A 24,097-nucleotide genomic window follows, 5' to 3' on the forward strand; every position below is an offset into this window, starting at 1 on the left:
TTGCAATTTATTATTTCAAATAAAAGTAAACAAAACAATTAGACATAAAAAATACAACGAAGAGTTTATTTCGCATTTACAAAACGGATAAACGTTTCTAATAAAATTTAAATAACGCTCGTTTGTCATTTTATAGTCGTAATAAAGCATGAAATGATATTCCTAGCATGCGAGTCTGTACAAACGATTTTCCGAAGGTAATAGCGACATCGGACGGCCGCCATTTTGCAGTTCCCTAAATTGATTATGCACGTGTGTCGTACATGCGTTGCACGTAACGCTCGCGCTGATAAGCGGATTGGGCGCCATTGTTATTTTAAATTCGAAAATGGAATTCTGCTACGTTTAAAATTGCATCCTCTTTGTGGTTATTTACGAAACGGCATGTTATAGTTTAATTTGTTATGTTAAAATACAATGTAGTATTACAGAAAATTGTTTTCAGGAAGAGAAGGGGGAACTATTTACTCGTAAGTCGTTTGTCTTATGATTTTCGGTATGAACCACATTATTATGCAAAAATAGTCCTCGCGATTCATACCCTTGACCTTCCAAGTCGTAAACCGAGTTCGACTTGTAAACAAGGCTCACCCCTCATTGGTAAGCTACCTTATACTATAAAACTGAAGGGTACCATGTGTTTTACGAACACGCTTTCTTATTTCCGCATACAGGCTGATCGAAGCTAACGCGATTTATAGGAACAACAACATCTAACAAAGTAGTTTTGTTGTTTGATAAAGTTAATAATGTAGAAAAACATTAATAGCGTAGATAAATAGTAAATTAACAAAGCAATGATATTTTTTATGACTGAGAAGCAAAAAGGCCATTATAAAGCTTGCACGTATTCGAATTTCAAATGTAATGTATAAACTTTTTTAAGTATTCTTTGACAGTTCCCGGGTGCTCATTCTGACAGGTTTGAATTAAACAAATTGAATTACGAATGATTTAGACAAATTGTATTTTTTGCGTCCATCAAGCATAGTTCCAACTGAAAGGAGGTTTATATGAAGCTTTTAAAAATACAATGCCAATGTATTTCCTGAATCAAATGAAACGCAGACGTTGCCTTCCTTAACGGAACTTTCTCCTACTTTATAAAGATAGCATCTGTCTCGAGATTCGCGACGCCAATTACTTGTTCAATTTAGTTATATTCCGTTCGTTCCTTATATTAACGAACACCCAGCAAGGGGTCGGCAGGCAAACGAAGAGAGATCTACAGCTGTATTACACGTGACAAGGGTTTGACACAACTGAGACTATGAATGCAGATTTAAAATTGGGGTTTGGTAATTGAAAAACTCAATTTTACTATCGATTAGAGTCTGACAACATTTTTCGTTAATTTCTACTATTAAATACAAAATCAAATGAAGATTCTAGTTAGTGTTGTGCAAAATACATGTTAATAATTATCGATAGTGTTTGAGCGGCGAAAACGCGGACAGTAGCCTCTATAAAATAAGGTTTAAATATAGAGTGCGATATGGATTAAATAGTTATTTATGTTAATAGTATGTGATAGACATAACGGCCAGCACGTGGAATCACTTGCTGAATAGACTCGTCTAACAGACTGTCTTTCACATGACTTATGAGGTTAAAATCAACAAGATAAGGTACCCGAAGGTCATGGTTATCCACCATCTGTTGCTACATTCATACGCAGGCGTAATGCATCACTGTCAACATCAAGTTAATCGCAACCTTAAAGCGGCAGTATAAGGTATATTTTTGTAAAGTGGTTGTTGTCCTATGACGTCACTACCCAGTAATTGCCACCGAGAAATTATTTGCACCTTGAACTGTGACTTAAGGTTGAATGAAAGTGGGGTAGTCTGGTAAGCGAAGGCTTTGTTCAAAGGGTTCTGGGATTGTATTGTTTTATTCGTTTTACATGACAATAGTTCTTGCTGTCCCATAAATCCACAAAGTAAATAGGTTCGTTGCAAAGTTGACAGCTGTCATTTGTAAAAGCTCTTCGCTACTCGTTTCGTACAAGAATTCTAAGTTTGAAATAAAACTTTTTTGAGAGGAGCATGAGCCGGTTCGCGCTTGGATAGGGGAACCGACACGGATGAGTCATTTCAAATGAATGAGAAATAATTACACAATAATGTATTAGAATTACTACTCTGTAAACATGTAGCAATTCGATACTGCAAAACTACGAGGAATGGTGAAATTCTACAATTAAAAAAAAACCATTTATAGACACTTAAACTCCATAATATTTGATATGAATTATTTATTATTGAAACAAGGTTTCACACCAAATAAAACCGTTAAGTTAATATGCATGATGTCTACATAGTTGTAAATTGTTGGTTTCCATAGCAACGCTTGCTAATCTCGTTAGGTTTGTTAGAGCTCTTATTTTACGCCGTCCCAGGATAAAGGGAAGCGTGTATAACCTGAATAAACATTGGCATGGAACCGGGAAACTGGCTTAAAACAATAGCCTTAGCCGGATAGAGTTACATTTGTGTACTTTGTACCAGGGGTCCTTTTATCCGAGTATAACGTAGAATGTTGTGCAAATAATTTAAACTCCTTTCATTGGAAAATTTGAAAAAAAAAACAACTGAAAACAGACAATGACACAGAAGTAGTATTTTTTTAAGTCGTTATAAAGGCATTCAATTAGTAAATAACATAATTCATTGCTCATAAAAATACACGAAATAAAATTAACGCCATAAATGTCAGTTAAGAGTGTTAAAACCCTTGACATTTGTAATATAAACAATAAAGATAAAATTTAGTACAATCAAATAAAATTAAACTTTTTTAAATCGAAATAATCGTTCGGAAATATGATTTCCAATAATAATCATTGAGGTCACGTATTGTTTACAGCCTGTAATGGCTGTGGAATAAATATTACTCATTATTACGAATTGGAAAATAATTAAATGTAAGTTATTCAATTACGCAAGTATATGATAAAAAAGTAACTAATATAAAAATGACTAGTTAGTCATTTCAGCACCGTTATTTCTTTTAACGAATAAAATTCAAATTTGGAATATCGAACGATGTTATATTATTCCTAAAATGGCGCACGTTCTTCTAAATTTGAACAATTTGAACGTCGCAATCAGAGCCCCCACGCTTACTGGCTGTCAATAAAATAATATTTATGACATCTGTTGCCTGCCTTGATCGTGTTAATATCGAAATATTTACGTTAATTCGGATTCTTATTAATAATTCATAGTCTCATTGAAAATATTTTGTTATCCGTGACATACCCTAACTTCGTGCTAATACACATTGGAGCTAGATATTGAGAGAAGTTAAACTTGTTTAAAAAATTGCTAAATAAAGTGATTCAATTTGGATGTCCGCACGAAAAGGCGAAGAAAAATGATAATAAAGTCCAAAAACTGTTTTACTGTGGTAATAGGTACGTGTTGTACTGTGTGGGTGGTAAAATATAATAGATACACAAGTTTTCTTCCCGGATATACGAGAACATGTCATGCGGGCGGAAACGTGTGTGGTATGCACTTAGTATTGTGTTGTGTGAGGTCCCACAATATTATATTACGTTAAACCTAACCTCTTTTCACGAGCTACGTTTGGGACAGCTTTAAGTCTTATCTAATTCCACTGAAATCTGACATTTGACATAGAGTATCTGCATACCGCCTATCTGACCCCCGAAATGCTTGTCCTGAGTTGTTTTTGAAATCCCCCGCGACACAAGGATCCTAAATTCCTTAATGCGGAAGTCGTTTTTTTTAATGAAAAAGAACAGAAAAGAAAACCTGATACTAGTTAAGGCGGGTGTTCCCATATTCGTTTTTAAAAATAGTTATCGTAATAAATAAATACATTAAAATGGCGCCACATATAACGTGATACATGGGTCAGGAAAAGGTGAATCCGCTTTAATTTATATCTAAGCAATTATTGATAATGTTACGCTTGTTAATAAGATTAATTAAAACTTTATCTTAATGGTACTAAGCTAAGTGTGACTGCAAGGTGTCCTACGGTCATAGGTTAAACGACTTACAAGACTATCACATTCCTAGTTAAAAATAAACTTTTAACCATTTCATTAAACAATTCTATCCTTATTATATTACATTTATTCAATGTTTTTCACATATTTCCTTATTTATCTCATAAATAAAGCAATAAAAAGAATCCCGTAATAAATAAAAGATAGGTTATATCTATAATAGAAGAATAATGGGAGCCCTTGACCACCATTAATCGTTCAGTCGATCGCTACGTAGGTAATGAGCAAGGAGGAAGCAATAAATTACTGCTCTACTTTTATTGCGAACATTCTTCACTGCAAGCGGAAAACTAATTTGTTTGCTTTCCCGAGCTTAAACTACGTACAAAAATAATAAACAACTTTTGACATTTGACAGTCTACTTGCAAACTTGCTAATTAGAGTGCCAGTTAACTTCAGTTATGAAAGTAAAATGCACTTTAATTAATTAAATTTCACCCTTTTCATAACGTGCTTGCTAAATAACATCGAACTTCATAAAAAAATCAAGGAAAATTTTAAAAGCGTACCACAAAATGCGCGGCAAACACGTATAAAAATATGTCAAGTTTTTTTTTAATCTAAAGTGCAGTGGTTTCTGTCTGAGTGCCTGTACGGTACTGAGTGAAATTGTGAGCGGATATTGCGGAATTATGCAGGGCCGTTTAAGTTTCCGACTTGTTTAACTCAACGTCTAAGCATAACGTTGTTTTTCATGTGCGTAATTTATATATTATTTATGTTGTTTACTTGTAGGCTTGCTTTCCTTCGCTCGTTTTAATTTTTAGGTGTTTGTTTTTCCAATCGGTTTAAAAATACAGGAATATTGTTATGCTCTGTATTGTAGAGTAGTATCTACTGTTTTAGCTATCAGTAGAATGTTACTCCAAAAATTAGGTCGATATCGAAACGTTCAGGTCTCTATAAATAAAATATATCTACTTTGAAGTCTAAAATAAATTCATCTGTAACTGTAGAAGTGGTAAAACGTGCGTCCTTTGGTAAAAAGTTTGATTGCTTTTAGAGTTATACATCCGTAGACCGTATATGATTTCCTGTGCCCGGATTTAGTGTTTGTGGTTCAAAAAGAATTAAAAAATAAGTGCATCTTTGATATAAGTTATGATCATAATTTTAATGCCTTTTTGTTTTTGCTTACATTCAAAGAAAATATTTTATATTTTAAAATTAAGTGTTACTAAGTCCTCTTTCCTTCGTTTCATTGTTTATGTAAATAAGGCTTTAATTTAATCTTATGTCGTAATCTTGAGGATGCATCATCATTGGATCACCGATTTGGGTGAAGGTTGAATGTTGGCCGTAATTGCCATTAACTGTGCAAGCAGACGTATTTAGTAAAATTTAGGACAATTGGAAAATAATAGTGAAGAGGTTAATGAGATTGGACTACTCTAGTTTGCTATGCTTCAAGATAATAACTAACAACCGTTAAATTAGGAGTTATTGATAATTTTCTATTAGGCACCATAATATATTTTTTCGAATTATTGATAGTTTGATAAACGAACAAAACTTGCATAGCTTTTTTAGATTTTCGATGACCAAAACTTTTACGAAATAAATATACTCGTTTTCTGAAATGGAACTTCTTCACACATTCATAAATGCTTGTTTAAATTTTTGTGCAAACTGCTACGACTAGCCCACTTTATAATAAAATGCTAATTATGTAAGTAAACACTTCTGTTTTACAAATTAAACATGACCAAAACGTTAACCATTGCCATTTACTAAACTAACATTAAGAACCGGAGTTTAAACGAATAAAAGCCGACCTCCATATAATGGCAAGATTAATTGAATGAAAGATAAGAACCATTCATTGTTCATTCAATTAATGAATGAAGTAACGGTTATAGCGTTCGGAATTAAGAACTTTTTATGAATAAAAATGTAAATGTGTTCGAATTTTTATTTAAATTTTGCAATATAAAAAATTAAGATGCTTTATTTAGGGGATTAACGAAAGAATGATGGTTTTAAGGGAGGCTTAAGGCACTTTGAGCTTAATTAATATTTTTTATTTGTTAATATTTCGTAGACCGTTTCAAATTAGTTTTCTTTATATTTAAAAACATTCTGTTCTTTTACTGTGGATGTAAGAATGTAGATATCACATGTTTTCGTATTTTATACTGATTTGTAATAGAGCAAAATTGCAAAACTTCTACAATAACCAAAGTTGTTTCAGTTCTCTATAGTTTCGTGAAAACAATGACTAGACAGAGCTAGTTCGTAGTAAAGTTGAGATTGAAAACGCAGACACACGTTAAACGTTTGCAAAAGAGTTTTTATTATCTTTTTTTTCTATTTGCTTGGCTTTAGGCAGTTTGTGATACGATCTTTTGAACATTACTTTTCGTGTCACGTTTGAAGGCGTCATTATTATTTTAGGTAAGCAAATTTGGGATTGGTATTTTATTTTTAAACTCAACTAATAACTATTTTTTTAAAGTATGTTTTACAGTGTTAAGTTAGAAATGTTTTCTAGCCCTAACGAATGTTTATTGGTCTAGTCTAGACTGTACTGTGACTAAACCTGTTTTAATTGAGTAAACCAAACAGTAGAAAGTGGCTTTCGTTCGATTACGATCAAATTCATAGGTTCAAGATAGTTTATGAAGAAGAATATGTATTCGTAAAATTAAATGTGATTTTCGTCCAACATTTTGTTCATAAACATTTAAGTTATCTGGCATAACAGATGAAAGCTAAATTCCTCGATCAATATTAACATCACAAAAGAAAAACAAACGTAACGTTCCCATTATTCTCGGAGATACATTTAAAAATAGAATACCAAAAGAAGCAATTCAAATAAACACCTGCAACTGTTTTCCTCGCATCACCAAGCAGACACTGATCTCTTAACGCACAACAAAACTTCTTATTTTCTCTGTCGGCGGTTGCATTCGGAAGGAACATAGATAGAATTGCGACATCTTCATTATTTTCCCGTGCCCTTCGTATCCTTTCCTGGCCGACTGTTTTTGTTGTTAAATGTAGACGAGATTTTAAATCTTCACTCAACACGTCTGCTGACATTTTAGGCTGTATGTAGCAACTTTGCTACGTCCGCGAATTAAAAAAATAAATAAAAGCGCGCTAAGTTGACGTTTGCCTTGTTTGGATACGCGCGTGTGCAGGCTTCGCGGCTCGCGGTGCGGTACTGAGCGGTTGTGACGGACTACGCCGAGGTAGCGTGTTTGTGTAGGCATGATGTAGGTTGTCGATTGACTTAATTGATCGGACGCGATAAGAAATGTTTCGGATCTCCTTTGAGATAAATTTATCTCTTCGATCATTTAGGAAGTACATCTTTAATATTAATTGTTGGTATAGTCTTTATGATGTGCTGCCGGTGCTATTTTTTTTACTTTGGACAATTTAGTGCTTATCCCAATTTGAGAGCTATTAACTTTTATTAATAAGGGTTAATAATATAAAGCCTATTATGACAAGGTAATATCACAGGTATGAATATTACATTATTTGTAATATGTCAGTTGCTCAGCAATATGCATAACACGGTCGAGTTTAAAAACAAAGGTTTCTTTATGAATGGCGTACTTAACTGATAAAGCTAAAGCACGTGTTACTGTAAACTAATGTCACGTTTTTTCTACGGATTTCCATTAACTGTGGTTTACATAAACTCTCGTAAATAGTGCATGACAAAGGAGCAAATGTAAGAGAATTAAATAATAAAAGTTTGATCACCGTTCAACACAATTGGCTGTTAAAATATATTCCTGATATTTTTTATTATTTGTAATATATTGTAGTTCATGCGAATCCTATATATTTAAATTGATATTCTTCAATGTTTAACGGAAATCCAATTTCTATAAAATTCTTTCATGTCTTTTAATACAGCTACATACTTATGGTTAATTTAATCTGAGTTATACAACTGATGATCTTGAGATTCCACTCAATGTTAATTTTAGCATGATTTTATTGTTCCTTAGACCTAGTAACGTGGCATTGCTGCCTACGATCAATTGCATCTTATTTACTTTGCACATATGGAGAGCAAAAGGTTACCATAAAACATGTCTATACAAAACAAAAAAAAAGTACAAGTGACGGAACTTTTGTGGCAGTTTAAAAAAAAATCAGGCTAAGGCAATGTCTACTAGGTATGTCTATGCTCTGATCCCTCGAAAAAGTTCTTATATTGAATAGAAATATAAAAAAGTGGTTTTTTTAATGTTTTTTTTATAAACAAAACTATTTATTAAATAATAATAATTTAAATCAGTGATATAATTGCGATGTTGTATAAGTATTCAAGTGATGATTAGATGATTATATGAAAAGTCTGAAAAAGTGTTGTGTTTATGACTCAACATATTATTATTAAAAAATATATATATTATAGTTCATAATCTAGCACGATACTTCTAAAACTAGCTTAAAATAACTTTTAGATACTTTTGAATTAATTAATTACACACAGATGACCAACATCATAATAAAAATGCATTACAGTGCTACCAACGTAATAAGTCGACCTTTCTCAATACTTCACTTGAAGTCTGTCAAGTATACATTTTTCATTTACGACGATGATTCACATAACACGATCGTGAAATATCTCGTATAAGGGCACATGAGTGAGGCAAGGCCGTTTAGTCGCTAGTAAAACAAGAGATCGTAAGATGTCCGTATTATTGGCAAAGTATCATCAGACGCGATTTTCTAGTACCAACTTCTTACAAAAATCAACCTTATTCACTTTGAAATAGAGGCGATGATATTGGAAAAGTGTAACTTGTGATTTGGTGTTGAGTGTACGGCGTTAAGGTGTGTCTCGTCATTGCTCTCAATATTTATGTTACGCCTACAAAATGACCTAATCTCGTCAATAAAATAGTGCTAGACTCAGAACGGCAAATAACTGTTACTAAGAAATGTCATGTATGTGTTTTGTATTATTAGTTTGACAGTTGTATGACAATGACAACAAAGTATCAAAATGTGTTGTAAACAATTTTCTGTCGAATCCATGGATTACACGTCAATCAATTTTCTAGTGATTTATCTAAGAAACATAGACTTAATTAAACAAGAAAAGCTACTAAATAAAAAATAACAGGCTACTGTAGTCACAAGTCTATCCTCCTTATAACACAAGCCATAAAAAATCAAAGCCATGTTTTGATCAACACAATTTGTTGTTAATCTACAAAATTCATCACCTTAAGAATATCATATATCGCGGCTACCCACACAATGTGACTCACTACTTAGTGTCACATCGATAAATAGATGATCATTAAACAAGGCGTGGTTTAGACAATCGTAGTTTTTTTTACTAACTAGCAACACCGAACTACGTGGGTTTTAGACAGTTCCATTCTGCGAAGTTCATAATTAACGGGATTTAATAAACTGGTGATCCGCCCTCGCGTTTAAATGACTTTGTTGACATAAATAATATTAAGGACAGTTCTCATTGTTTTTTTACAAGTATTATTCAGTAAGACTTAATGAAATTAAAATCGGCCAGTGTGAACTGGCAGTCTTTAAACACATTCTAAATTTAAAAATTATACAGCACGAAACTTCGTATTTTAAAGCCATTTGAGACTTGAGTATTTATGTTAATCATACACCTCATAAAAATGTCAAAAAATACCAAAATTAAAACATAAAGTAATCTAAATTCAATTTAAATTATAACAGAAATAAATCAAATTTTACATTTCGATTCTAAAATTATGCGAACTTTTAAGACTTGTTTGACCAATCATCGAATTTTATGACGTCATCTACTCAGCACTTGATTGGCTTATCCTTGAGTGGTGGATTAATTTAATCAGAATAACAAGTACCGTTACATTTTAATGGTTATTTTCATATTGCCTACATATCTATCGCTAACGGTATTGTATCCTGCAGTTTTTTTAAGGTCGATAGTTAATTTGCAGCAATTATTATACTATTAAACGGAAAAGATTTTTGAGTATGAGTATACGTACTAGGTTGATAAATATACTAGTGGTACTAGATAGTATTACTAGATCAAGTAACTTAAAAATTAATACTATGTTATTGTCAATACTGGTAGTATTTCATACTTCTAGTAATATATTTATTCAAAACCAATACTAGGTAACAAAAATAACTTGAATTTGAATTGGCAAAGACATAACAGACCGACATTACGGAGATTACGCGACGTTGTAACAGTTTAAGAAATTCTATAATAATACTAGCTGACCCAGCAAACGTTGTTTTGCCTAATAAATTATTTCCAAAAAAAATTCGTCCAAAAAATAAAAAAATATTTTTTTGTGTGGGCAACCCTTGTCACTTAGGGGTATGAAAAATAGATGTTGTTCTATTCTCAGACCTGCCCAATATGTATACAAAATTTCATAAGAATCGGTCGAACCGTTTCGGAGGAGTACGGTAACTAACATCGTGACACGGGAATTTTATATATTAGATAAATTCGTGCCAAACATAATACCAGTCGTTAAAACTGAGATTTATCGGTGACATCACATAAATTATTATTATTTATTGTAAGAATATAATCCTCGTAAAATCGTAATGTGCTACGGAACAACATGTGTTTACCGAGGCGTGTTTCATGACAATTGTCTGTTTTGACAGCAGCTTACTAATTTATTAATTGTGATCATATTCTTGGCCACTTGTTTTTGATTATTTTAGAGAAAATAATATTTTTTATTCACTGATTTTCCTGTGTAAAAATAAATAACAATATCCCTTGAATTGGTGGTAACTTTTTTTTAACCATCTCTATAACATATAAAGTATTGAGTAGGAGTAAGGAAGGCAATAAAGTATTGAGTATTGAAAATCGTAGCTTCATCTAACTTCTTTTTGTGATATTGAAGACATCGGCTCATTGAAAGTCGTGTGGGAGTCATAGAACATTATATTTGTACAAAAAACTTTACTCAGTAGTACATCATTACACACTTACTGAATACCGTTACTGGCCCACCGTATGTTATAAATTTTCGCTTACATTTTATACTAATCATCGCGTTTCTTAGAAAGCGAATGAATGAGTCAAAATTAATGTTATTTTCTTCAATTACGATCATCATTAGTTTATTTCGGTCATCGTTTTAACGGCATACATTTTTCGAAAATAAAAAGAAACAATAATATTATCAAGATACTTTTTCCCCGCTTTTCTAAATTCGAATTCACCATTTTCTTTTACATTAAATACAATCTAAATTTGAAAATACCAAGTTATTACAAATTGGCATTTTCGAATTTAGAACATAAAACTGTGGACTCCCACATACTATAATGAAAACTCTTTACTCAGACATTACTAAGAATTTTACCCGTCAACCGAAATTGTACTAGTAACATAAATAAATATATTTCTTCGGAATCACAGCTATATTTATATAGTATTAATCACTATAGTTTAACTCTTCGATGTCGTAATAAGAAGCCATACAACTGTCTTGTATGGTATCATTACATGTAATTAGGCCTCTTTAGTAGTAATTGGTCGTTGGCTTTCAATTTACAAGTGTTTTTTGTTTAATACGATTAAGGCTTGAGTTTGTTGTAATCAAAGGTTGTATGGCTGTAGTTGTTTTTTCACGATAGGTATTTTAGAAATACCTTTTATGATTTACTAACACGAAAAATAATTTTACTAGTTCTTAGGTATTCACTAAATCTTTAAAATATAATACCAACTTAACGAAATACTTCAAATTCGTTGCAATTAGTGTTCAGTTAAAAAATAAGTTAACATAAACAAAAGTTAACGTAATTTCATTTTAATTGCCGTCGTGCCTAAGTAATTAAAATCTTTTTAATTTCAATTCAATTCTCGAAACTGCAATAAACAACATAAACTTTTTGGAATCGACAAGGCTAGACTAAAGTCACCGGCCAGATGTCACCGAATTCTGTTTTTAAAAATAGCACGAAGGTGTTGCCGTGTCGAAAGTTATCGAAATTCGAAAAAATCATTTCCTCTTATGTGCATGGAAGCGGTCGGTTGTCGGCGCGACTTCTCGAGGTTGGCTTGACATTGGTCGTGGTCCTTTTTTCTGGTCCTTACCTTACGTTACCATAAAGAGCAGGGTAATGACGCTCCTTGTAAGGCGATGACTTCGCAGCAAGACTGTATACACAGTATACACGGCTCAAGAGATTAGAAGCCTAATTGATTTATTGTTTCGTCTGTTGTATTGTTTTGTTTTGTGTGGGATTAGTATGGAAGATAGTTTGAAATTCCAATTTGTTGCGGCGTGCGGTTAAGGTCGGAAATGTGTAAATCGAATTTGAAACTATTCTCCTTCCCAAATGTAAAGTATTTTGAGATAAATTAGATGTCATTTCGTTCTAGTTTTTGTGTAATTTAATATCGATTACTTTACGAGTATAATATCGTTTTTCTCGTAAGCTCGTACATAAGGACCACTACGTTAATAACTGAACGCAATAATTTGTTAAGTACCATAATTATCCATGTTTACAGCTAAATACTAAATTAAATTATCAACCTGTCTATCTGTGTGTATCAAACAAGTGTCGCGCGGCATGTGACTAATGTCAATTAACTATTAAGGATATATTTCCCGCTACACGATACACCTTATTAAGAGTTGATCGACATACACAATCTCCGTCAATTATGTTATTATACGCGCTCCCGTATAAAAGGACCATATCCATAAGAATATAATCTAAGAATTTTAAGACATTTGCGAAGATTTTTTATAAATTGCGTCACTAAGTATTCATGCCTATTTATTTGTTGATAGATAGAAAATGTAAGCTGATTTGATTGATGCCTGTATATTTATTTTGCGTCCCTTTACAGAATTAAACACAGAAATATTGTTTAGCGAACTTAAGGACAAGCTACATTCTCAGTATCTAGTTCTTTGTGTATTTTTGACAATTCTCTCTACAGGCCCATTTATTTGATGAATTACCTATGAACCTATATTCTTTTTCTCCATCACGAAGACTAATAAAAAAGGTGCATCTGCAGTCAATACATTTGTAACAAACGTTTCCAAAGCGCGTTTTCAACCTTTTGGCAATAAAACCTCCTTAATACGTATACTTGAATCATAATTATTATTAATAATTTGCTCCTGTACTCACCAGCACGGAACACCTCGCCGCATCCATCGCAGCGGCTCGCGAACTGGGCGTCGTAGCAGTTGCCGCAGTAGATCTTGTCGAGCTTGGAGCCGAACTGCTTGTCGACGAGGGACACGCGGCACTTGGCGCACAGGAAGCACGCCTCGTGCCAGTGCTTGTCTTTGTAGGACAGGTCCTGGGGGACGAGAGGACAGGTGATATGGTTAATGGTGTTCATGGAGTTCAAAGAGATATTGTTGGATTGATTGGAAAATGTAGATGCTTTAAGAATTGATTGATTGATAGGGAAGAAAAAAAGAAATTGGTGCCTGTCAATACAAGTTTTTAAACAGGACATGAAAAACTGCAGTAACAGTGAAAATAAAGATCCGCGATGATAGGATATTATATTTTCCTTTCACCATTTTTATGTTTGGATACTGCGTAAGGTAGTATTACCTCATTTATAAAAGAGTACTACTTACTACGCGGAAAACAAGTCATCGTATTCAAATTACTGTCAAAAAAAACTTGGCTTTAGCAAAATAAATACTTGAAACTATTAAAATCCGCTCATCGCTTTGTTGTCGCGACTAGAATTTCAACTCAACTATTATATTTCGTTTAACAATGATGACACAGGCAGAACAAAAAACAAAACCAACATAAATTTAAAAAAGACACTATGAATAGACATGACAGACCTTATTTAAATAAAGGCGTGATTTACAAAAAAATAAGTCGTTTCGAACCGCGATAGTAATAATTAATATGTTCAAATACAACGCGGACGCCATTAATCACAGCTGCTCACATCAGATAGTCTTCAATTAGACGGAAAAACCGAACATTTAGACAAAAAACAAACTATTACGACAGATGTGGTCTGCGACCCGTAGGTGGCAATTATAACCTCCAACTTCATACGGCACCGAGACCAAATGGTTACTTATCGAGTTTCTACTTTTAAGGAAACCATTAACTTCTTGTCAACTCCTTAAGATTTGCGCCCAAATTGCACAACAACCAAACTCAATTGCTTGAAATACCAGCCACCAAACAAACCTATTTTCGTACGTGATTCATAAACATAAATTTACGGTTTCATATAAACACTCGAATGCAAATCCTATTTGTTACATTCATATCAAGTTCAGTGACCAAGTAACGAGCATAACCCAAAACCGAGTGCATGTGCCACAAGCAGTTCCACGTTTCGGGTCAACCACATACAGCGGTGCAAGCATTTGTCTTAAATGAAAAATTCAAATACATTCTCTCACGTTGCATTTGACGTGTTTAGTTCAAGTTTCAAAATAAATCTCCCCTCATTCTGGATTCTATTCCTGGCGGCGGTGCGAGGACCGACAGAACGTACATTTAAAACTGAATGTCGTAATGTCAATAAAATATGAATGTTTATTTTGGCCGATTACGAAACTCCTTAGAGCTTCTTGTATCGCGTAAATCTTAAAAGAATCGTCTGACGGATCCAAGCAAGCTTTCAAGGTTGGCTCTAAACGAAAACATCAAAAATCAGTATCCGACCCAGAAATAGTTTAGTTTGTACAAACACGCGATTTGTTTTGTGTAAGCGTTCGTCAATTTGTTAAAGTCCAGTCTGCAGCGGCAAACAGTTGGATGTAATGCTAACAATATAACCAGTGATCGTTATGAGTAAACACGGCGCTAATGTGTTCCCGACTGCCCTAATAAATACAATCAAGTGGTTATTATTTACGAGGATTATCATTCATTACTTGATAGTGTCGAAACCGTCATTAATCTATTAGCGCTATGATTTATCGATTTCATTTACATTGATTCTGGTCCATTACGACGAAATGAAACTGGCTGGTCCTAATGTAATTTCATGCCAATCACTCGATGTTGGACTGCCAGTGAAAATTGCAAACGTATCGAACAGCACGTTATAGGTGTATTTTAACAATGGCTTTGTACAAATATTAGTGTTTGCGGTGTAGACGGGAAGAGTCATTGGTTCTCGAGATACATGTATAATGTTTGGCGTAACGTTAACGTTGTGTTGTCTTGGCAGCGGACTGCCTGGGGCCGTGTGCAGAGGTGCGCCCGAAGAATCTGGGCCGGCTGGAGTGACATTACTAAATTTGATCGGTGAAACAAAGCTGACGAGTGCCGTGGATTCTAATCCTATTCAAAGTACACTCATAAATACACCGGCATTCTATGTCAATGATATTTTCAATGAGCTTTCCGTTTCAGATTTGGACATGAATAAATAAGGGAGTATAATGTAGTTGTACAGTTAATGTCGCATCATTATGAAGTATCGCATGTTAATCAAGGCGTTCCTTGTTAGCTGCCAATTGTCGTTTGTTGTTCAGTTTATCTGTAAGATTATCTTTGGAGCTATTAATTGATTGACTGAAAATAGCTTTTATATCGCTGTTTGATGATGGAAGAGAATTTAAGACATTTAATCCCAGTTTCTGAGTTTCTTAGATCTAAATAACGACATTCTACATTAAGGAATTACTTTATGTTATTAACTGATATCAGATATATCCATGAAATTTTACGATCGTATTGCTAATCAAAATCGAGCTTTATGAAGCTAACCTTAGAGTCGATTCCAATGATTTTGTTGCATTCTTCGCAGCCGTTGGCGAAGACGCTCTCGTAGCACTTGATGCAGTAGGGGTGCTCGTCCCTCAGGACGTAGCGCTGGCCAGTCAGCGACTCGTCGCATTGCCAGCAGCAGAAGTGACCGCTGTGCCAGTCCTTGTTCATCGCCTTGGTGTACTCGCCACTGAAAATAAGCTGCGGACAAAAGGACCACCGTTAGAAATTTAGTTCAACCACTGTATTGTAAGACTTTAAATTAGTCTTTAGATATGTTATGATGGTTATCTATTTTGATGCAATTATTGGTTCAATCAGTATTTACAAATTAGTACTCCTAATGAGTTCATAACATTTTTATTAAAAATAGTTTAGTTTAGTAGTAGTGTGTGTAAAGTCGCCTGATTTTGTATTGTTTACGCAATTATAATTATAATAGTTCATATTTAAAGTACATTAAATTTAATGTACTGTAGTTATGACGTTCCGCGTTGTTAATTATATTTTATACCTAACAGTCATTCCATAACATCAGATAGATACCTTAAATTAGGTCGGGTATGTGAGGGTGGCCAAGACGCGCCTAACAAATTGCAAATAAACAAAGTAAGCGAGATGCATGTCACTGTGGGAGAAACGCGATCGGTAATCGACACTTGTCTGACACGAACACACTGGCGTCGGACCGCACGTCACGGGGAGCTTGGCCACCGCAGCACATACCCATCGTCGTTGCTGGTCGTGGTGTTGGTCTGTTCCACTTCCGTGACGGTGACTTCGCCATCCTTAGACTCGCGGCGCTTCGAGGTCTTCTTGACCTTCCTGGTCTTGCGCTCGGTGGTGGTGTACTGGACTTGTACGTCAACGTCGGCCATGGCACTACTCGGGGTTGTTTTACTTAGAAGAGGATATCACCGGACGCGGTCGCGACCCGAATTCGAATGGCGAGTAACGGTGGCCGAATCGCAGGAATTATTCCAGAATGTTTAGCGCTCGGGACGGAGGGGGGAGTTTGGGATTTAAATTTGGAAGAGTGACGGAGAGGGCAGGTGCGCGGGCGGCGTTTCCGAACTATGGCGACTTGAAACCGCGCGTTTTCCTATCCAAGATCCGCTCCTATCCCTCTCAGATTGAAAGCGATACGGAGCTCGAGTGGATTACGAATGTTACACGAAACTGGGAACAAGTCGAAGCCCGATATCCAGGCTAGGTTATAATCGGAGAACAATTACGGTTTTACGCATGTTTCGACCTACAAATGCACAGTTAAACTTAGTTGTTTATGCAACGCGAACTGTAATATCCGATGCGTTTGACATAGATTTATTAGTATTTAACAGTGGCTTTCATGTTGCTAATGAAATTTAGCAATATTTTGAAATACTGTAAAAGTTGAAATTAATATGAAATAACGGTTACCAAACTACGTTTTTTTACTTCAATTTCATCATTAAAATAATTCGTCGGTATTTGAGTTCACAAAACACTTGATATTAATAATTTCCCAAATTAGACGATGCTCTAATAGTCATTATGTTTTTGGGTTAGTTGGATCCGAATTGGTCTTACAGTTCGATGAGACAGCTATATCGTGTAATCACTTACACGATTATTCAACAAATGCTTAAGTACAATTTAATACGACTTTACTATTTCAGAATATCACGAAATCAAAAAAAGACGGTATCAAGACATAAAAGTTCTAACAAATTGTCACGTCGGATTGCCAACTTAATGATGCCGTTCGGTTTGTTCTTAGATGCAGAGTAACACCACCTTTAAATTTAAGAGCGCCCTACAGATAAGTCGATTTCAGTAAATATCGATTTCAGTAGTTCACTTACTTATATGTAAGTTTTGACAATACATTTTACTAAAGGATATTTTAAACACGTGAAAAAAATATTTTTCTGTACAGTAGCCAGCATAAATGACCAACTAATTGTAAAACATCTTTTTGTAACGGCTACAAAACGCTATTAGTTATAAAAACAAATACTGTAACGTCAAACGGATGTTTATTTTCAATAGTTCGTAACTTTTTAAATGATCGGCCGAGATGAGATGAATGAATTGACGGATTGTCGGTCTGAGGGCTATTTAAAGATAAGCGTATCATGAAAATAATATTATTTCATGTATTTGAAAAAAAGGAAATGAAATGGCACTACTAATGTGACTGACCATTTAGAAGAAACTACTGTTATTCGTTTAAGGACATCGTCGATTTTAAAATTTTGATTGCATGGATAGCGCGCATTTGTGTGTAATCCACTACCTACTGCTTTTTTGAGTCTTAGTGTCTAGTGCGCTACAAGGATTAAATTACTAAGTAGGGGTATTTTTTTTTAGAAAATCAAGTATTTCAACGACACGCTTAAAAATGTAAAAAGATGAGAAGTGTGCTCTAAATGCTCAAAAAGGCAGGTATTTTTAGATTCTGACGCAAAATTAACATTTTTAAAATATATCATGATATCCGAAAATTTTAGCGGAGAAATTCAGCCTATGAGTCACTTTAATTAAGAAAGAAAATTACTAAATGTTATAGTCATCAAAATGTATCTACGAATCTCACAAAAAATAAATGACTGTAATCATTCTTTATAACTCAACTATCTTTAGAATAACGAGAATTGCAAGTATAATCGCAGTTTTACAAATAGGCAATAAATAAAAAAAGTTTGCAAGGAACACATCTCCGTTAAAAAAAGAAATCGGAAATTCCGCATTGATTTTAAATTTATGTTCCCGTTTTTCGTTAAACCTCAATTAGATGACGTGAGGTATAGCGTCCGAGTTGAACACTGCGTAGTCAGACAGTTCTGAATTCAAAAGTAATAAAACATCGACGGCAATGTATACTAACGTGAACGATATTCTCGCACCATCGCAAATCAGCTTTTATTCTTCAGAAATATTTGATGCAAAATTTCTAGTATTTTCTAGTTTTCATGAATGATTCAATGTTTTCTTCATGTTCGTGAACTTCCGCGTTACCTCCGTGTCTAGACAAACGGTCGATGCCTCGATTAGACCTTCAAGCGAAGGTCTTGGTCACGTTCATTGGCTTATTTTAGGTTGCCTGTTATTTGCTGATATTTTACACCACGGCTAATGACCCTTCAATTGTTTTTGACGGCGAAAATTATTGGTGACACGAAAAGGAACAGAAAATAGCCTTTTCACACATTTTCCACGATCAGCGAAGTAGTAAGAATGGATACCTTGTTAAATTGATTAATAATCATTATTTGTTTCGATTTCAATGAGGTTAGAGTTCGAATTTTCGACTGGAGAATAAAAATTATAGATATGCTTGATCGAGCACGAAAATTATAGCAGGTTATCTAAATAGTTATTTTGGGAGAATTATGCGAATTTTACTATCATCTTGGCACGAATTTCAATCGTCATAAAGATGTAAAATTAAGCATTGTATTGATGATGAAGAGCTTTCACATCGGAAAGTTATACAACCCTTTTTTCCTAGTTTTTACTGGGGAAAAGTCTTAAATTGGCATATGACTCGCACCCCCTTCAATAATTCCCTAACCTGAGCTACCTGAGCTACAAGAAGTATTTAAAATTATATCAATTGAATTTTGGTAGGGACTAAAATAAACATTGATATATTGTTTACCCAATAACATTCTCAAGTAGGTTGACACAATAACCTCATTTCGATTGCAGTCTCAAACGGGACGGAGTTTGTCCCAGATTTGTCCCAAAATATATAATAGCCCTTCTGGACGTACATTACAAATAGGAGTATTAAGTATGATACGATATGATACACGACTTAGGAGTTGGGATAATATGTTCCCTCACGGCTTGAAAGAATAATTTAAAGCCTTTTTTATGATCCGGGAAAATTGTCTTGGACTTGCCTGTGCTCTGGGGAAGAGGGAAAAGTATATCGGACTCATAGAGTCAATGCGCGTCCGGATAAACCCCTGTTTTTTTTCCCGAGTTTTCTTTTCACGAATCATGTAGGGGAGCTGAATGCTTTTGCAATGCCCAGTGTGGACAATGAAAGACCTACATTTAAAATCCTGAATGAACATGACTTGCCATTCGACTAAACTGTTGTTAGCATAAAAATTGTATAAAATGCTTTAGCCACAAATTCTTAACGAGAATATACTATAACTCAAAACTCTCAAAACAACGGAAAAATAACCTTATTTGATTATTTTAGCTGTGCTTGTCATTTTTATGTTCAGAAGGAATTATAAGAAACTTAAAACGGTACTTATTTTAAAGTAGATAAGGCTGAATATTCGATGTTCATGACCCATCAATTATTGCTACGTAGCTCATGCTTTCGGGCAAAGATCTTGTCCTTTGCCCGAAAGCATTACAGTTATAACCTCTTTTTATTGCCATCTAAGTAAGTATATCTAGCCTGTGTACAAGTTCGCGGGACTGTAAACATTTATTTATTTTAAGTTGTTTACCGTAATAAATTATTCGAAACACCAACTGATTTATTTGGTTAACATAAATCAGTAATTAATCAACACGAGTACAATAGTGTTATCAATTAATAAATTGTAGTTAAAGTCAATGTTGCCAGATAGATATTTGGCAGTATACTCTGTGGTAATATAATTATAATTGAAGATTTATATTTGGAATATGACAATTAAAATAAATAGTTCGAATATTATATTGTTAAAACATGTTTAGAAAACGTTCAAACTTCATAAATTCAGACGAATATGATTATGAATAGATAATAATAACAAGGCTTAAAAAATATAATTTAATCTTTATTTAAAAAACATCTATGGAGATATTGTTATCTACATACCTATTATATATTTATGAAAACACGTGTTTAAAAAAAGTAAGAATACTTCTCTGACATGAATTTTGCATTATTTGACATCGAACAGTCTAAGCAACAACATAATTTAAATTCAGAACATCGTTTCGCTTGTCAACTGTTTATACGCCATTATCAAAATGGCGTTCAGTGAGTTGACAAGTTAATCGTCTGTAAAGAGTCATTATCTTACCCGAGTTCTTTAAATGGAAGTTATCAACAACCCTCTGTATCGTTGAAATTGCAATTTTTTCAAATTACTTTCTGTTGTAGACTTTTTTCGGAAATAAGACTGAAAAAGTTTATCAAGTATCGCATACGGTTTTTGTTGGATATCAATCGAAAATCAATTGTTGCCTTAGTTAGGACATGTGATAGAAAATCAATTGTTTCCTTAGTCACATGATTAAAAAAAATGTTTTACCAAAAATGTTTCTTGACTAGAATATTTCAATCATGAAAAATATTAAATATGCAACAAAAACGTTAAAGTCCATAGATATGTTCCAGAGATTTCACAACTAGCAGAAATTTGGTAAATAAAATCTGGTACAAAAGCTTTGTAATAGAATGTTCTCAAAATGCACAGATGCTTAGAATTCTATAATTCAGAGTAATAGATATTTAATTTCCGTAGTCAAATATTCGAGGAAAACTAAAATAAGATTTGATTCATCTTAAAACTGTTTACGACGGTGACATCACTTAATGATCAGTTTTGTAGAAATACGTGTTGACATGTACTGGTAAATAAATACGCCGTACAATGCTCATACTAGGATATTTAAAATCGAAAGAACGAATATCTCGTAATAGGTATCTGATATTAAGTATCACATTAGTGATCGTTTGTTCTTTATTAATAGCATTAATACTATAATAAAATTGATGGAATATAGTTAATGTATGAAATAATAGAAATAAATATCTTGTCCTCGGGTGTATAAACAATATCAAAAACGTAACAACTCTTCATAAAAATCCAATTAAAGTCGAAATTCTGAGAAGCAATTTAAAAAAGTCTATAGGCATGCCTGGAGTATCGGCTTGGCAACGTTTCCAATCTATTTTTACCACCAAGAATCACGATCCCGTAGAAAATAGAAAGGAAGATTGATAATTTCATCTTGATATATCTAGATATTTCTCCGAGATGAAAAATGGCGTGATGTTTTGTTGGCTCTGTTGAGAGATGCAGTAATGTCGCGGCTAGTGACGTAATAAGTCGTGGCGATACAGTACAAAGGAGGTGGTGTGAAGTGGCAATTAGGGCGGCCGAAAATAATGTCCCTGCCTACGCTAGGCAGGCTCAGGTTATTAATAATGATGTTTACACCAATAAGCGTCACCGTGATATCGAACTTAAGTCTTATTATAGCCACGAATACGCTACAATGGAATCTACGGCCAACTGGTATAGAATTCTCCTCGTATTTATACGAGGCTTAATTTAAATGAAACAAAGGCCAGACCTTGGTATTTTAGGGGTAACGTTGTTATTGTTGAACACAAAACATTTTGTAATACCATCAGCAATTTTTGCTTGTTTATATTACACGTTTGCTCTGGTAAATCGTAAAATTAATACAACAGAAATTTTCCCTGTTGTAAAATCTACATATTTTAAGAGCGACGGTAATTTTGTGAACACAATAGAAGTGGTTATTTAATCTTCGTGTGTAATGAAATGACATTCAAAATTCGAAATAAAAACCTGTGATTGACGGCATCAAATCTATTTTAAACTAGGAAAACAAAATAACGTTATGACATCAAAAAATTGTTTTTATTTTATCAAAGAGGTTATTTGTAATCTTATGAATCTTTGACGTCGTAAAGTTAGTATTTGTAATAAAGTCTTGTGGTTCAGTGGCGCGGTCAACGGTTATTGCGACCGCAGTAATGGAAACTGGAAAAGATCTGAAGGACGATGAAAATGTAGTAGCAGACTGTGGTGTTCATTTCAGTACACTGTTTTGTCTTAAAATCGTCATGTGTCCAAAACTGTTCTGGCTTTTTAATACTTTTTGTAACAGCCTATTCTTCCATACAAATTTGGACAAGTTCCAGTTAGTTGATTAGAAAAGTAGAAAGGAAATTCCCAAAAATCTTAAGTCACTAAGAAGCCGAATAAAAATGTGAGCAGATGTGGAGTGACAGGATAAAAATTACTTCTAATTACAACCCTTATCCTCAAAATAATTTATTATAACCTTTTTTATTATTACCTAACCTGGAAAACATTGATCTGCCGATACGTAGTTTTAGCAGAGAAGCAGAAAGTCATAAGGTTCAATAAATAATAATATGCGACCTCTTTTATTCGTTTTTTTTTCATAAAATCTCACTGCTTTAAAACGCCACAAAATTAAGATTAACCAACCAACTATAACCAAGACCAATAATTTATTTATCGACATCTCAGAACAACAGACACAGAGGCCTCAGAACGAATACTATCTAATCAAAATTAGTAAAGACTCTTTAAATTCAGTACGCATTTCTCATACGAACACATGCCATAGAGTTTGTGCTAGAGGCCCAATTATACCAACGAGTACATGTATACAAACAAGTAACTACAAATCTTGATCCTCATCTACTATGAAGATTCTATTCAAGTACACATAAATCATGCTAACCTACAATCAAACACAAAAAACAGACGAAACCGCTTTATTGAATGTCTCATCACATCTACTTAACTAGTTGACTGCAAAAACACGTATTCATTCCGTTGAATAGGTTCTAATTAAAGAGGTTCGTAGCTTTTGGGAACCGCCCACGGTAATTGCAAGACTTTTTGGTTTCTCTATGAGTGTATTTGGCACTCGTTAGGGACCTTATTTTCGGGCATTTTTTGAATGACGCCGGTATCTTACACGCTTTTATTATGTAACGCAGTGAATAGAGAATTTTTGATGTAAAAAGGAGTAAGAATGTTTGTAACTCTTTTTTGGTGACAGACATGATTCGAATATTAATTTTGATATTGTTGTAGAATCTATTAGAATTGTGAAGTATATAGTAGACGAAATCAACAACAACGACGAAAGATTACTAACAAGGCTATTTTTAAATCAACAAACAGTTGAAGTGGTATTGGAAAACTCTGACGGTTAGACGGAGTCACACTAGATCCAAGGGAAAGAAAAATATATATTCTGAGAAGGCGGTAGAAAGATGACGCTAGTACAAGGGCTTACGTCTTAAACCGTTTTTAAACAGCAGACATAGATTATGGAAAGACGAAATTTTATAACAAGAAATATATATTTGTAAGTAGGCACTACAGTTGTCAAATCCATCCACTAAACTTTGAAATCGTTACATTTTCATTACAGTTTCTTCCACGAAGCTCGCATTAATTCCAAGGGATTTGGGAAAATGGAACTTTAATCCAATTTACGCGTTTCGCCGCTAGATGGCATTAATACAAAGGTCGCAGATTTTATGAGGCGGCATAATGTGACATATGTGGGTCGAGGCTAGACGATTATTTTCGGAG

The 24,097-nt window shown here is 33.9% G+C and overlaps 1 protein-coding gene across 8 annotated transcripts in view; it reads right to left on the reverse strand.

The window, feature by feature from the left end:
- Positions 1-24,097, reverse strand: part of LOC113502386 (four and a half LIM domains protein 2) — a 161,482-nt gene that overhangs the window by 8,482 nt on the left and 128,903 nt on the right. For 6 of the 8 annotated variants that reach the window (XM_026883936.1, XM_026883934.1, XM_026883935.1 and 3 more), the window contains 2 exons: positions 15,756-15,956; positions 13,176-13,350 (listed from right to left, as the gene is read on the reverse strand). In XM_026883936.1, coding sequence (XP_026739737.1) covers positions 13,176-13,350; positions 15,756-15,956 — 376 coding nt within the window. Of the gene's footprint in view, positions 1-6,868; positions 7,363-13,175; positions 13,351-15,755; positions 15,957-16,481; positions 16,718-24,097 lie in introns of those variants that run through there. The other 2 variants (XM_026883937.1, XM_026883939.1) reach the window with 2 other exon arrangements.

This window comes from Trichoplusia ni, chromosome 17 (assembly GCF_003590095.1).
Source record: "Trichoplusia ni isolate ovarian cell line Hi5 chromosome 17, tn1, whole genome shotgun sequence".
In the NCBI taxonomy this organism is placed as follows: domain Eukaryota; kingdom Metazoa; phylum Arthropoda; class Insecta; order Lepidoptera; family Noctuidae; genus Trichoplusia; species Trichoplusia ni.